The sequence below is a fragment of the Accipiter gentilis genome, unplaced genomic scaffold (genome assembly GCF_929443795.1).
Source record: "Accipiter gentilis unplaced genomic scaffold, bAccGen1.1, whole genome shotgun sequence".
NCBI classification, from domain to species: Eukaryota; Metazoa; Chordata; class Aves; order Accipitriformes; family Accipitridae; genus Astur; species Astur gentilis.
Window position 1 is genome coordinate 1 of NW_026060972.1, and position 15,699 is coordinate 15,699.

The 15,699-nt window shown below is 70.1% G+C and overlaps 1 protein-coding gene across 1 annotated transcript; it reads right to left on the reverse strand.

Annotated features, from left to right (window-relative positions):
* Positions 1 to 6,353: 6,353 nt before the first annotated feature.
* LOC126037232 (mucin-19-like) lies at positions 6,354 to 15,421 on the reverse strand (the record flags this gene model as incomplete). Its single annotated transcript, XM_049797502.1, has 2 exons — positions 6,354 to 8,449; positions 10,602 to 15,421. Coding segments are annotated over 2 exons (6,675 nt in total), but the record flags the coding sequence as incomplete, so codon positions are not given.
* Positions 15,422 to 15,699: the final 278 nt, after the last annotated feature.

A 15,699-nucleotide genomic window follows, 5' to 3' on the forward strand; every position in this document is an offset into this window, starting at 1 on the left:
CTATAGAGGGGTCTGGGGGACGTATGGGGGGGCTGGGGGGGTCTATAGAGGGGTCTGGGGGACGTATGGGGGCCTATAGCAGGGCCTGGGGGACGGTTGGGGGGGGTAGGGGGTCTATAGAGGGGGTGGGGGGATGTATGGGGGCCCTATAGAGGGGCCTGGGGGGGTCTATGGGGGGGCTGGGGCCCTATAGAGGGGGATGGGGGACACATGGGGGCCCCATAGAGGGGCCTGGAGGACGTTTGGGGGGTCTATAGAGGGGCCTGGGGTGCCTATGGGGTGTCCTGCGGCCCTATAGAGGGGCCTGGGGGGGTCTATGGGGGGGCTGGGGCCCTATAGAAGGGGCAGGGGGACGTATGGGGGCCCTATGGAGGGGGCAGGGGGACGTATGGGGGCCCTATAGAGGGGGATGGGGGATGTATGGGGGGTCCGGGGGCCCTATAGATGGTCCTGGGGTGCCTATGGGGTGTCCTGGGGCCCTATAGAGGGGCCTGGGGGCCGTGTGGGGAGGGCTGAGGGACCTATAGAGCGGATGGGGGCACCTATAGAGGGGTTGGGGGCCCTCTGGGGGGGCCTGAGGTGCCTATAGAGGGGTGGGGTGCCTATGGGGGGGCCCTGGGGGTCCTATGGGGTGTCCTGGGGCCCTATAGGGCAGCGTGGGGGCCCTGGAGAGGGTCTCGGGGTTCCTGTGGGGCTACTTATGGGGCTACTTATGGGTCTGGCTGGGCCCCTATGGAGCTGTGGGGCAGGTTTGGGGTGGCCGTGGGTCGCCGTGGGGCCGAGCAGACCCCTATGGGGCTAGCAGAAGTCCCTATAGGGCTAGTGGGAGCCCCTATGGGGCTAGCGGGACTCTCTCTGGGGCTACTTACGGGTCCGGCTGTGCCCCACGGATCTGTGGGGCAGGTGTGGGGTGGCTGTGGGTCGCCGTGGGGCCGAGCAGACCCCCGTGTGGCTAGCGGGAGCCCCTATGGGGCTACTTATGGGTCTCTCTGGGGCTACTTAGGGGTCCCTCTGGGGCTACTTACGGGTCCGGCTGTGCCCCACGGATCTGTGGGGCAGGTGTGGGGTGGCCGTGGGTTGCTGTGGGTCGCCGTGGGGCCGAGCAGACCCCCGTGGGGCTAGCGGGAGCCCCTATGGGGCTAGCGGGACTCTCTCTGGGGCTACTTACGGGTCCGGCTGTGCCCCACGGATCTGTGGGGCAGGTGTGGGGTGGCCGTGGGTCGCCGTGGGGCCGAGCAGACCCCCGTGTGGCTAGCGGGAGCCCCTATGGGGCTACTTATGGGTCTCTCTGGGGCTACTTAGGGGTCCCTCTGGGGCTACTTACGGGTCCGGCTGTGCCCCACGGATCTGTGGGGCAGGTGTGGGGTGGCCGTGGGTTGCTGTGGGTCGCCGTGGGGCCGAGCAGACCCCCGTGGGGCTAGCGGGAGCCCCTATGGGGCTAGCGGGACTCTCTCTGGGGCTACTTACGGGTCCGGCTGTGCCCCACGGATCTGTGGGGCAGGTGTGGGGTGGCCGTGGGTCGCCGTGGGGCCGAGCAGACCCCCGTGTGGCTAGCGGGAGCCCCTATGGGGCTACTTATGGGTCTCTCTGGGGCTACTTAGGGGTCCCTCTGGGGCTACTTACGGGTCCGGCTGTGCCCCACGGATCTGTGGGGCAGGTGTGGGGTGGCCGTGGGTTGCTGTGGGTCGCCGTGGGGCCGAGCAGACCCCCGTGGGGCTAGCGGGAGCCCCTATGGGGCTAGCGGGACTCTCTCTGGGGCTACTTACGGGTCCGGCTGTGCCCCACGGATCTGTGGGGCAGGTGTGGGGTGGCCGTGGGTCGCCGTGGGGCCGAGCAGACCCCCGTGTGGCTAGCGGGAGCCCCTATGGGGCTACTTATGGGTCTCTCTGGGGCTACTTAGGGGTCCCTCTGGGGCTACTTACGGGTCCGGCTGTGCCCCACGGATCTGTGGGGCAGGTGTGGGGTGGCCGTGGGTTGCTGTGGGTCGCCGTGGGGCCGAGCAGACCCCCGTGGGGCTAGCGGGAGCCCCTATGGGGCTAGCGGGACTCTCTCTGGGGCTACTTACGGGTCCGGCTGTGCCCCACGGATCTGTGGGGCAGGTGTGGGGTGGCCGTGGGTCGCCGTGGGTCGCCGTGGGGCTGACCCCCGTCCCGCCCCACAGGACGACCAGCTCCTGGAGGACACCAAGACCCTCGGCGACTGCGGCTTCACCAGCCAGACCGCCCGCCCCCAGGCCCCCGCCACCGTGGGGCTGGCGCTGCGGACCACCGGTGGGTCCTGCCCCACGGCGCGATGCCGCTGGGGCGGGGGGGGAGGCGGCTGGAGGGGGATTTGGGGGTCTCCAGGGGGGATTTGGGGGTCCTGAGGGGGATTTTGGGGGTCTCCGGGGACGGTTGGGGGTCTCCAGGGGGAATTTTGGGGTCCCCGGGGGGGGTTTGGGGGACCCAGGGGGGATTTTGGGGTCCCCGGGGGGGGGTTGGGGGTCCCCAGGGGGTATTTTAGGGTCCCTGAGGGATGTTTTGGGGGGCCCCGGTGGGTTTTTGGGGGTCCCCGGGGGGTTTTGGGGGTCTCCAGGGGGGATTTTGTGGTCCTGAGGGGGGTTTTGGGTGTCTCTGGGGTCGGTTGGGGGTCTCCAGGGGGAATTTTGGGGTCCCCGGGGGGGTTTTGGGGTGTCCAGGGGGGATTTTGGGGTCCCCGGGGGGGGGGTTGGGGGTCTCCAGGGGGTATTTTAGGGTCCCTGAGGGATGTTTTGGGGGGCCCCGGTGGGGTTTTGGGGGTCCCCGGGGGGGTTTTGGGGTCCGGGGGGGATTTTGGGGTCCCCGGGGGGGATTTTGGGGTCCGGGGGGGATTTTGGGGTCCCCGGGGGGGGTTTGGGGGTCCCTGGGGGGTTTTTGGGGCTCCCCAGCAGGTTTTGGGGATCTCCGGGTGGGATTTTGGGACCCTGAGGGGTGTTTTGGGGTCTCCACGGGGGGATTTCGGGGTCCCCGGGAGGTTTTGGGGGTCCCCGTGGGGTTTTGGGGGTCTCCAGGGGGGATTTTAGGGTCCCTGAGGGGCGTTTTGGGGGTCCCCGGCGGGTTTTTGGGGGTCCCAAGGGGGGATTTTGAGGTCCCTGGGGGGATTTGGGGGTCGTCAGGTGGGATTTTGGGGTCCCCGGGGGGTTTTGGGGGGATCTGGGGGGATTTGGAGGTCCTGAGAGTGTTTTTGGGGGGATTTTGGTTTCCCGGAGCGTTTTTGGGGGGATTTGGGATGATTCTGGGTTCCTGGGAGCGTTTCTGGGGCGATTTTGGGGTCCTGAGTGGTTTTGGGGAGATTCGGGGGGATGTTGGTTTCCCGGGAGCGTTTTTGGGGGGATTTGGGGTGATTCTGGGTTCCCAGGAGTGTTTTGGGGGGGATTTTGGTTTCCCAGGATCATTTTGGGGGGATTCGGGGGGATGTTGGTTTCCCGGGAGCGTTTTTGGGGGGATTTGGGGGCATTTTGGGTTCCCGGGAGCATTTTTGGGGATGTTGGTTTCCTGGGAGCGTTTCTGGGGGGATTTTGGTTTCCCGGAGTGTTTTTGGGGGGATTTGGGAGGATTTTGGGTTTCCCGGGAGCGTTTCTGGGGGGATTCGGGGGGGACGTTGGTTTCCTGGGAGCGTTTTTGGGGGGATTTGGGGGCATTTTGGGTTCCCGGGAGCGTTTCTGGGGGGATTTCGGTTTCCCGGGAGCGTTTTTGGGGGGATTTTGGGGTTCTGACAGTGGTTTTGGGGGGATTTGAGGGGACGTCGGTTTCCCGGGGGGACGTCGGTTTCCCGGAGCGTTTTTGGGGAGACGTGGGGGGTTTTTTTTTGGGGCGCGCTGACCCCTCCCCCCCCCCCCAGAGGAGGCGTTCGAGGCGCTGCGCATCGACCCCTTCTCCAGCCCCCCCGAACTGCCCGACGTCATGAAGCCGCAGGACTCGACCGGCGGCGCCCAGGAGCCGCCGCTGCCCTGAGCGCACGCGTGTCACACGGGCGGGACACGCGTGTCACACGGCGACGGCACGCGTGTCACACGGGGCGGGACACGCGTGTCACGGGCGGGACACGGAGGGGAGGGACACACACAGTGACCGGGGGGGAGGAACACGCGTGTGATGAGGGACACGCGTGTGACACGGACCCGCACACGCGTGTGACACGGGGCCGGCACACGCGTGTGACACGGACCCGCACACGCGTGTCGCGGGATCGGCGCGTGTCCCGACGCGTCGGTCCCGTGTCCTCGCGCGGGCGTCGCGGTCTGGCACACGCGTGTGCGTGGCGGGCTTCACGCGTGTCGCGTTTTTTTTCTCCCCCCTCCCCCCCTCAATAAAGGTGCCCGCCCCTCCCCCCCCCCCCCACGCGCTACCTGTGGCTCCGCCTTCCTCGTGCGAGATCCTGGTGCCAGAGGTGGGGGAGGGGTCGCCCCTTCCCGGGATCGCGAGGGAGGGTGGGGCGGGGCAAGGGGGGGGTGTGGCCCGTGTAGGGTGTGTCCCGTCCCCGCCCAACCCCCCCCCCCTCCACCACCTGAGCGGGCCCAAAGGGATCGGAGGGGGGGGGGGTGGAGTCTGAGGGGCTGGGGGCGGGGCCAGGGGTCCCAAGGGGCGGGGCCGCGGGTGCTGTGGGTCCCGGGGAGTTGATGCCCCACCCCTTTGGTCCACGCCCTCCCAAGCCCCACCCCGCACGGACCACACCTTCCCCAGCCCCACCCTGCCTCGACCACACCCTCCCCCCAAGCCCCTCCCTGCACCGGCCACACCCTCCCCAAGCCCCTCCCTCACCCTCCCAAGCCCCACCCTGCCTCAGCCACACCCTCCCAAGCCCCTCCCCGCACAGACCACACCTTCCAAGCCCCACCCTGCCTCGGCCACACCCTCCCAGCCTCGGCCACACCCTCCCAAGCCCCTCCCGCACCCTCCCAAGCCCCTCCCACACCCTCCCAGGCCCCACCCCGCCTCGGCCACACCCTCCCAGCCCCCACCGCGCCCTCCCAAGCCCCTCCCCGCCCGGGCCACGCCCCCACAGACCACACCCACTGCTGCCATCGGCCTTTTATCTGTAAAACGCAGAGGAGGAGAAAAAAACCGGGGGGGGAGGGGAGGGGAGGGGGGGGGTGGGGGCGGGGAGAGGAGCAGAGGGCGCGGCCCGGCGTGGCGGGAGGGGTCGGGGCGTGGCGTGGCGAGAAAGGGCGGGGTCTGGAGAGAGTGGGCGGGGTCTGGAGAGAAGGGGGCGGGGCTCCAGGGCTATATGGGGAGCTGCAAGAGAAGAGAGGGGTGAGGAGGAGGAGAAAAAAAAAAACCAAAAACCCAAAAAACCCCCCCAAAAAACAAACAAGGGAAGGAGGGTGGGGCAAGGGCGGGGCAAGGGCGGGTCCGCCGCCACCGCCGCCCCACACCTACCGGCCACCGGCCGCCGCGGGGGCCCCGGGGAGCGGCTGCTGCGTCCTCGGCGCGGGCGGCACCCGGCGGCGCTGCGGGGGACAGGGGTCAGCCCCACGGCGCCCCGCCCGCTGCCCCGCCCCGCCACGCCCAGTAGGAAGGAAAAACGGTTCGTAGCCGCCGCCCCATAGCGCTCCCTGCCCCATAACCTCCCTCCCTGCCCCATAGCCGGCCCCACATCTCCCTTCCCTGCCCCATAGCCGGCCCCATAACCTCCCTGCCCCACAGCCGGCCCCATAACCTTCCTCCCTGCCCCATAACCTCCATCCCTGCCCCATAGCCGGCCCCACAACTTCCCTCCCTGCCCCATAACCTCCCTCCCTGCCCCACAGCTCCCCTGCCCCATAGCCGGCCCCACATCTCCCTTCCCTGCCCCATAGCCGGCCCCATAACCTCCCTCCCTGCCCCACAGCCGGCCCCACGGAGGACCCTCTGCCCCCCAAGTGGGGCGCCTGCCCCACGGCTGCCCCCCAAGTGAGCCGGCCCCACAAACGAGCGCGGGCGCCGCCTGCCCCACAGCTTTCTCCCCGACGAACGTGTGTCTGGCCCCACCCCGCTAATTAAAACCAGGCTAACGAACCGGGCACAGCGCGCCCCGCCCCTGAGCGGGCGTGGCGCTCGGCCCCGCCCCGCCCCATAACCTGGGATGACTCCGACCGGCCCCATAGATCCGCCCACCCCCAGCAGCCCCGAGCGATAACGAACTGCGCCCACCCACCCCCCCCAAACGCTAACGAGCTCCGCCCTCCCCGAGCGATAACGAACTCCGCCCCCCTGAAGCGATAACGAACCCCGCCCCACGGCTCCGCCCCCCCCGAGCGGGCACAACTCACCCCACGGATCTGTCTCATTCTGCCCCCCCCCCCCCCCAACCCCACCCCCCAAAAAACAACCAACCCCCCGCCCCGCCCCAAAAAAAGCGATATACAACGCTCCGCCCTGCCCCGCCCGGCCCCGCCCCACGGCTCCTCACCTCCACCAATCCCGTGGTGGCGACGGTGGCGACGGTGGGACGGGTTAATTAGTTTGTTTTTTTTAGGGGGGGGGGGGGGGGCGGATGGGGACACACACAAAAAAAAAAACAACAACAACAACAAAAAAAAAAAATCCAACCCCACACGCAACGGCTCCGCCTCCGGCAGGGCGTGTCAGGGCGTGGCTACGGGGCGGGCGACACCCAGGACCCCCAAGTGACCCCCCCGCCTCCGGCCACCGTCCCCGAGGACGCCCACTCTTGGCCGACCTCCCCCCAGGCCCCGCCCCCGGCCCCGCCGTACTGGGCCCCAGTAGCGGCCGCGTACTGGGAAGCCTCCGCCCCGGCCCCGCCCGTCGCCGCCGCCGCCGCCGCGTACTGGGCGGCGCCGGCGGCGGCGTACTGGGCGGCGCTGGTGGCGTACTGGGCGGCGGCCGCCTCCCCGCTACCGGCGGCGGTGGCGGCAGTGCCGGCGGCGGCGGCGTACTGGGCGACCTCGGTTCCCTGGGCGGCGTACTGGGCGTACTGGGCGTACTGGGCGGCGGCCGCCCCGCCCGTCCCCGCCCCGTACTGGGAGCCGTACTGGTTGGCGGCGGCGCCGCCGTACTGGTACTGGGCCCCGTTCACGCCGCCGCCGCCGGCGCCGTACTGGGCGACGCCGTTGTTGTACTGGGCGGCGTACTGGGCCCCGCCCATGGCGTACTGCGCCCCGCCCATGGCGTACTGGGCCCCGCCCATCCCGTACTGGCCCCCGCCCATCCCGTACTGGGCGTTATACTGGGCCGCCCCCATCCCGTACTGGGCCATGCGGGAGGCCATGGCGGGGGTGATGGCGAACGGGGAGGGGGCTCGCGGCGGGGTCCCGCCCCCCGCCCCGCCCCGGTGGTGGTGGTGGTGGTAGCAGCACCCCGCCCCGCCGTTTCCCGCCAAACGGTGAAGGCAACCGCCCAATCGGCCGCCGCCGCCGCCGCACCCCAAGCCGCCGTTACCGTGGAAACGGTGGAGGCAGGAACCCAGCCGTCCGGGACACCCCATCCCCACGTTACCCTGGAAACGATGGAGGCAGGTGCCCAATCGGGCGGCGGGCGGGAAGGCGCAGAGCCCGCCCCCTCCCACCCCGCCCCCTCGCAAAAAGGGGGAGCCGGGGGGCCGGGGGTAACAGCCTCCCCCCGCCGTCCGGCCCGGGGTGGCTAAAAAAGGGGTGGCGGGGCGGGGGAAGGCCCCGCCCCCGCCGCCCCGCCCTCCCAGCAGAGGGAAGGGGCCGCGGGGGGATCCGCCCGCCCCGCCCCGCCCGGGGGCGAGGGAGAGGAGGGAGCCGGGGGGGCGGGAGGCGGGGCGCGGCCCCGCCCGGGCGGGGGTGAGGGCGAGGAGGGAGCCGGGGGGGCGGGGAAGGCTGGCGCCCGGTTTGGGCGTGGCCAGGGAGAGGAGGGCGGGGCGGGGCGGGTCGCTCTCGGACGCCGGCGGCGCGGCGGCGGCGGCGGCGGCGGAGGAGGAGGAGGCGGCGGCGGAGGCGGCGGCCGGGGGCGTGGCGGGCGTGGCGGGCGTGGCCGGGGCCGGGGATTTGGGGTCGCCCGTGGGGGTTTGGGGAGGGGGAGGGGGGTCGGGGGCGGCGGCGGCGACGCCGGGGAGGGGCTCCATGTACCGTGTGCCGTGGGGCGAGGTTTTCCCAGCGGTGCCGGCAGCGGCGGCGGAGGCGGCGGCGGCGGGAGCCGGAGCCGCCGAGGCGGTTGAGGAAGAGGAGGAGGAGGAGGAGGAAGAGGAAGAGGAAGAAGAGGAGGAAGAAGAGGAAGAGGACGAGGAGGAGGAGGAGGAGGAGGAGGAAGAGGAAGAGGAGGAGGACGAGGAGGAGGAGGAGGAGGAAGAGGACGAGGACGAGGACGAGGAGGAGGAGGAGGAAGAGCTGCTGGAGCTGCGGCGTTTGCGGCGGGTGACGACGGGGCTCCGGCCCTCCCGGGATTCCGCCGGCGCCGGGGCGGCGGCGGCGGCGTCGGTCGGCGCCGGCGCGGTGACGATGGCGGCGGTGTCGGCGGCGGCGTCGGCCCTGCGGGGAGAAGAGGGTGAGCGGCGGCGGCGACGCCCCGGAGGGACGCGGGACGAGAGACGGGACGTCCCGGGGACGCGGCCCCCGAGTTTGGGGAACAGCCCCGGGGGACGTGGGACGGGAGAAGTGACACCCCAAAATGGCGTGGGACCCCCCGGAACCCTGGGGGACGTGGGACGGGAGAAATGTCACCCCAGGGGATGTGGGACGGGAGAAGTGACACCCCAAAATGGCGTGGGACGAGGTAAATGACACCCCAGGGGACGTGGGACGGGATAAGTGACACCCCGAAAGGACGTGGGACGGGATAAACGTCACCCCAGGGGACGTGGGACCCCACGGAGGGAACCCCAGGGGACGTGGGACGGGAGAAGCGACACCCCAAAATGGCGTGGGACGGGATAAGTGTCACCCCAGGGAACGTGGGACGGGAGAAATGTCACCCCAAAAGGACGTGGGACGGGAGAAATGTCACCCCAGGGGATGTGGGACGGGATAAGTGTCACCCCAAAATGGTGTGGGACGGGAGAAGTGACACCCCAAGGACATGGGACAGGATAAATGTCACCCCAAAAGGACGTGGGACGGGATAAACGTCACCCCAGGGACGTGGGACGGGATAAATGTCACCCCAAAAGGACGTGGGACCCCCCAGAGGGAACCCCAGGGGACGTGGGACGGGAGAAGCGACACCCCAAAATGGCGTGGGACGGGAGAAATGTCACCCCAAGGACGTGGGACGGGAGAAATGTCACCCCAAAAGGACGTGGGATGGGAGAAATGTCACCCCAAAAGGACGTGGGACGGGATAAATGTCACCCCAGGGGATGTGGGACGGGATAAGTGTCACCCCAAAATGGTGTGGGATGAGGTAAATGTCACCCCAGGGGACGTGGGACGGGATAAATGTCACCCCAAAATGGTGTGGGACGGGAGAAGTGACACCCCAAGGACATGGGACAGGATAAATGTCACCCCAAAAGGACGCGGGATGGGATAAGTGACACCCCAAAATGACGCGGGACCCCACAGAGGGAACCCCAGGGGACGTGGGACGGGATAAATGTCACCCCAAGGACGTGGGACGCGATAAGTGACACCCCAAAAGGACGTGGGACCCCCCGGAACCCTGGGGGACGTGGGACGGGAGAAATGTCACCCCAGGAGACACAGGACAGGATCAATGTTACCCCAAAATGGCGTGGGACGAGGTAAATGACACCCCAAAGGGACACAGGACAAAAAAAATGTCACCCCGAGGACGTGGGACGAGGTAAATGACACCCCAAAATGGCGTGGGAGCCCCCGGAGGGAACCCCTGGGGACGTGGGACAAGGTGAATGTCACCCCAAGGATGTGGGATGGGATAAATGTCCCCCCAAAATGACATGGGATGAGGTAAATGACACCCCAAAGAGATGTGGGACAAGAAAAATGTCACCCCAAGGACGTGAGACAAAAGAAATGTCACCCTAAAATGGCGTGGGATGAGGTAAACGTCACCCTAAAATGACACGGGACAAAAAAAAGTCACCCCGGGGATGTGGGAGGAGAGAAACGTCACCCCAAAATGGCGCGGGAGGAGAAACGTCACCCCAAAATGGTGTGGGACGAGAGAAACGTCACCCCAAAATGGCATGGGAGGAGAGAAACGTCACCCCAAAATGGTGCGGGAGGAGAGAAACGTCACCCCAAAATGGCGTGGGAGGAGAGAAACGTCACCCCAAAATGGTGCGGGAGGAGAGAAACATCACCCCAAAATGGTGCGGGAGGAGAGAAACGTCACCCCAAAATGGCATGGGAGGAGAGAAACGTCACCCCAAAATGGTGCGGGAGGAGAGAAACGTCACCCCAAAATGGCGCGGGAGGAGAAACGTCACCCCAAAATGGCGTGGGAGGAGAAACGTCACCCCAAAATGGCGTGGGAGGAGAGAAACGTCACCCCAAAATGGTGCGGGAGGAGAGAAACGTCACCCCAAAATGGCATGGGAGGAGAGAAACGTCACCCCAAAATGGCGCGGGAGGAGAAACGTCACCCCAAAATGGCGTGGGAGGAGAAGCGTCACCCCAAAATGGCGCGGGACCCCCCGGAGGGAACCCTGGGGATGTGGGACGCGTCCCACCCCCCCAAAAAAGGAAGCCCCGGGCTCACCCTGCGGGGCCGGCGTCGGTCGGGGGGGCCGGCGAGGGGGGGCCGGATTCGGAGGAGCTGGAGCTGGAGTCGGAGTCCGAGGAGGAAGAGGAAGAGGAAGAGGAAGAGGAGGAGGAAGACGAGGAGGAGGAGGAGGAAGAGGAGGAGGAAGAGGAAGAGGAGCTCCGCTTCTCCTGGCCGGGCAGCGGGACGGCGACGACGGCGTCGCTGGTGTCCATGGGGGAGACGGTGACGCTGGCGGTACTGGCGGTACTGGGAGCGCTGGCGTCGGTCACGGTACTGGAGTCGGCGGGCAGGGCGGCGACACTGGTGGTACTGGTGGCACTGGTGTCTGGGACGGTCCTGGCGACGCTGCTGGGGCTGGTGACGCCGGTCACACTGGTGGTACTGGTCACGCTGGTGTCTGCCGGCTCCCTGGTGGCCCTGGGGACACTGGTCATACTGGTGTCCGTGGCGACGCTGGCGATACTGGTGTCGGTGACGGCCCTGGCGACACTGGTGACGACGCTGGCGGCGATACTGGTAGCACTGGTGGCGACACTGGGGACGCTGGGAGCGCTGGTGTCCATCGCGTCCGTGGCAGCCCTGGCGACACTGGGAGCACTGGTGATACTGGTGTCCGTGGCGACTCTGGTGACACTGGGAGCGCTGCTTATACTGGTGTCCATGGTGGCTCTGGTGGTGCTGGGAGCGCTGGTTATACTGGTGTCCATGGTGGCTCTGGCGACGCTGGGAGCACTGGTGATACTGGTGTCCGTGGCGGCTCTGGTGACACTGGGAGCGCTGGTTATACTGGTGTCCATGGCGGCTCTGGCGACGCTGGGAGCACTGGTGATACTGGTGTCCGTGGCGGCTCTGGTGACACTGGGAGCGCTGGTTATACTGGTGTCCATGGCGGCTCTGGTGACACTGGGAGCGCTGGTTATACTGGTGTCCGTGGCGGCTCTGGTGACGCTGGGAGCGCTGGTTATACTGGTGTCCGTGGCGGCTCTGGTGACACTGGGAGCGCTGGCGATGCTGGGAGGCCTCGGGACACTGGCGACACTGGCGACCGTGGCTGTCCTGGGGACACTGGGAGCGACGGCAGCACTGGGAGCGCTGGGGACACTGGTGTCCACAGGAGCTCTAGCGACACCAGCAGCGCTGGCGACACTGGGAGCACTGGGAACACTGGTGTCCACGGGGGCCCTGCTCACACTGGGAGCACTGGGGACACCGGGGTCTCTGGGAGCGACGGCAGCACTGGTGACACTGGTGATACTGGTGTCCACGGCGGCCCTGGCGACACCGACGTCCCGGGGAGCGATGGCGACGCTGGTTCGCACGGCGCTGGCGTCCACGGTGGCAACGGGGACAGCGCTGCCGACGGTGACGCTGCGCGCGCCGGTGATACTGCCGGCGCTGTCCAGGTTGGCGCTGGCGACGACGGTGGCGGCGGCAGACTTGGGGACGACATCGCCGGCGGCGACGGTGCCCACGGCAGCGGCGGAACTGATGGCGACGGTGCCGGTGACGTCCGCGGCGGCGACGATGGCGTGCTTGGTGGCCACGGCAGTGGTGGCACCTGCGCCAGCAACGGTCACGGTGCCTGTGGCGGCCTTGGCGGTGACGCTGCTGGTGGCGGCAGCCGCGGCGGAGACGGCCGTGGGGACAACGGTGGCCGCGGCGGCGGCACCGCTGACGGTGGCAGCACCGGCGGCGGAGACCGTGGTGACCTTGGTGTCCGCGGCAGCCTTGGTAGCGGCATCGACGGTGGCCTTTGCGGCGGCACCCACGGCGCCAGCGTCCACGGTGGCCTTCGTACTGGCGGCAACGGTGGCAGGGGTAGCGGTGGCCGCGATGGCAGCACCTACGGTGGCCTTGGCAGCAGCGCCTACGGTAGTGGCACTGGTGGCGGTGTCCACAGCGGCTTTACTGGTGACGGTGGCGGCTCCCACGGTGGCTTTGGTGGTCGGACTTAGAGCGGCCGCAGTGCCGGCAGCGGCGGCATTAGCGCCCGTGGTGGCACCGCCAGCCGCCGGCTCCACCTTGGGAATCTCCCGCCCCGGCACTGCCGGGCTGGGAGTTGCCATCGGTGCTGCCGGCTGCTCGGGCGCCATCTTCTCCAGGACGGGTGGCGACACGGGGTGACCGCGCTCTTCCTCGCGGCGCGGGGCGCCAGCGGGCTCGGTGGCCCGGCTGAGCCGCGGTGGCGACAGGCCGCGCGGTTTCTCAACGGGCTCTGGTGGCCGCGCGGCGGCAGCGGCGACGGTGACGCTCGGCGGCTCCGCTTTGGGTGGCGGCAGCGGTTTGGAGACGGGCAGCAGCCGGGGGACGGGTTTGCTGTGGACGGGCGGTGGCAGCGCCGAGGCGGCGACGGGCGAGGAAGGCAGGCTGAGGCGCGAGGCCGGCAGCAGCTTCGCCGGCGTGCCGATGGTACGGAGCCCGGCGGTGAGCGCTCGCGGCAGGCCCGGCGGCGGCGGAGGTGGAGTGCCCAGTTTGCCGGCGCCGCTCGCCACAACTCTCGGCGGCGCCGGCTTTGACAGGCTTGAGGTGGCCGGCGACAGCAATTGCGCCGGCGATCTGGCGACGCTCGGCACGGCCGCCGACACCGGTTTCACCTCGGTGGCCGGTGCCGGTTTGGCGACGCTGGGTTGTGGCATGGCCGGTGCCGCTCTCACCTCGCTGGGCGCCAGTTTGGGGGCGAGCGGTTGCGCCGGCAGCGCCGGCTTCGTCTCGATGCCCGGCGACGGCTTGGCGAGGCTCTGGCTCAGCGGCGGCGGCGTCACCACCGGCATGGCTTTGGGGAGGCTCGGAGACGCCGGCGGCGCAGGTCGGGCCTCGCCGGCCGGTTTAGGGGACTGCAGGGGAACCCCCACTCTCGGCTCGACCACCGGCATGGCTTTAGGCAGTCCGGTCAGCAGCGGCGGCGGCGGCGGCGTAGCCGGTGGCTTCACGGGGCTCTGCTGCGGCATCGGCGTCGCCGGTTTGACAGCAGCGGCAGCTTTTGGGATGTTCTGCTGCGTCGTTTGTGCCGGTGGCGTCACCGGTTTTGCCTCGGCGAGTCCCGGTTTGGGTGGTGGCGGTGGCGGCGGCGGTGGCACTGCCGGTCTCGCCTCGGCAGCCGCCGGCGGTGTTTTGCCCAAGTTCTGCTGCGGCACCGGCATAGCGGCAGGCGACTTGGCGACGCTCGGTTGAGGCGAAGATGCCGGTTTCGCCTCGGTTGGGGTTGCTGGTTTGGGGCCGGCAGGCTGCGCCGCGGTCGCCGGCTTCACCTCTGGCTGCGGCACCGCTTTGGCGGCAGCGGGCTGCGCCGTGGGCGCCGGCTTTGACTCGCTAGCGGGCGCCGGCTTGACGGTGCTCACCGCCTCGGCAGCCGGCGACGCTTTGGTAACATTTGGCGCGGTCGGCGTCGCCGCCGCCTTCGCCTCAGCAGCCGCTTTGGCGACGCTCGGCGTGGCCGGCGTCGACGCCTTCATCTCAGCCGCCTTGGCGGGACTCGGTGTCGCCGGCGTCGCTGCCGCCTCGGTGCCGGGAGGCGCCGGCTGCGGGGGGAGCGGCTGCGCCCCGCCGATCGGCACCCACTTCGGGGCGGCGGGCTTGGCCTCAGCACCGGGGGCGGCCGCTGCCACCGCCTTGGCTAAGTTTGGCGGTGGCTGCGGTGCCGCCGGGTGCAGCTCGGCGATGGGCACCCATTTGGGGCGGGTGGGGGGCGCCGGAAGGGCGGGGGGGGGGCGGGGAGGGGGCTTTGGTTTTGGGGGGTGAGGGGGAGGGGCTGGGGCTCTTGGCTTTGCGGGCACCGCCGCCGCCAGCGGGGGACGCGGTGGAGCTGCGTCGCCGTCGGCGGGAGGGGGAACGGGAGGAGGCCCGCGCCCGTTTTTTGGGGCGGGGGGAGGAGAGGGAGCGGCTGCGCCGCCCGCCGCGCCGGGATTTGCCGGAGGAATCGGAGCGGCTGCGGCGGCCCAGGCCGCGGCCGCGCCGGCGCCGATCGGGCGAAGAAAGGGACCGGCTGCGTCGCGCCGGCGTGGAGCCCGAGCGGCCGCGCCGAGGGGTGCGGGAGCGGGAGCGGCCCCCGCGCCGCCCCGTCGACCGCGAGCGGCGCCGCGCCGGCGAGCGGGACCGGCGCCGCGCCGTCGAGCGGGATCGCCGCCGTGCCGGCGAGCGGGACCGGGAGCGGCGTCGCGCCGTCGAGCGGGACCGGGAACGTCCCCAGCGCCCGCCGGCGCGGCCGCGGGACCAGGCGCGGCCGCGGGGGGAGCGCGAGCGAGAGCGGGCGCGCCGGGCCGGCGAGCGGGATTTGTTGCGGCGCGGCGGGGTGCGGGACCGCGACCGCAGGGGCCACCGGATGGGGCTGGTGGAGTTGGGTCGCCAAAGCGGGGTGCGGGAACGGGACCGGCCGCGACGCGGAGGGGTGCGGGAGCGGGACCGGCCGCGCCGGCGGCTGCGGGAACGGTTACGGCGCGGCGGGGTGCGGGAACGGGCGCGCCGAACGGGGCTGCGGGAACGGGAACGGGCGCCGCCGCGCCGGCTCCCGCCGGTGCCAGGTGGGCTGCGGGTGCGAGAGCGGTCGCGCCGAGCTCGGGAACGTTTCGGCGGGCTCGGCGAACGCTCCCGGCGCGCCGGGGCGGCCGGAGTCGCCGGCGGGGTTTTGGGGCGCCGGGGGGGTTCCGGCGAGGGGCTGGAAGCGGCGCGGTGAACCGGCGGCGGCGGCGGCGAGGGAGAGGAAGGTCGGGCGACACCGGGCGAAGCGGCGGTGGTGACCAGCGGCGGCGGCGGCGAGGCGGCGGGAGACGGTTCGGCGGCGGTGGTGGCAGGGGGGGGTTCAGCGAGGCGGGGGGGCTCTGCCGGCGCCGGGGGGCTCACGGGCGGCGCCGGCTGGGGCTCCTCGGCGGGTGCCGGCGGTGACGCCGGGGGCTGCTGCGGCTCCGGCTCCGGCGTTCCCTGGTTGGGAAAAGGAGCGGGTGTGAGATTTTTGGGGTGGGGTTTTTTTGCGGGGGTGGGCGGGGGGAGGGTGGTGGAAAGGAATTAAAAAAAAAAAAAGGGAGGGTGGGGTCCCGCCCCGCCCTGCCCCGCCCCGGGGCTCACCTCCGGTGCGGCGGCGGCGAGGCCCGGTTGCGCC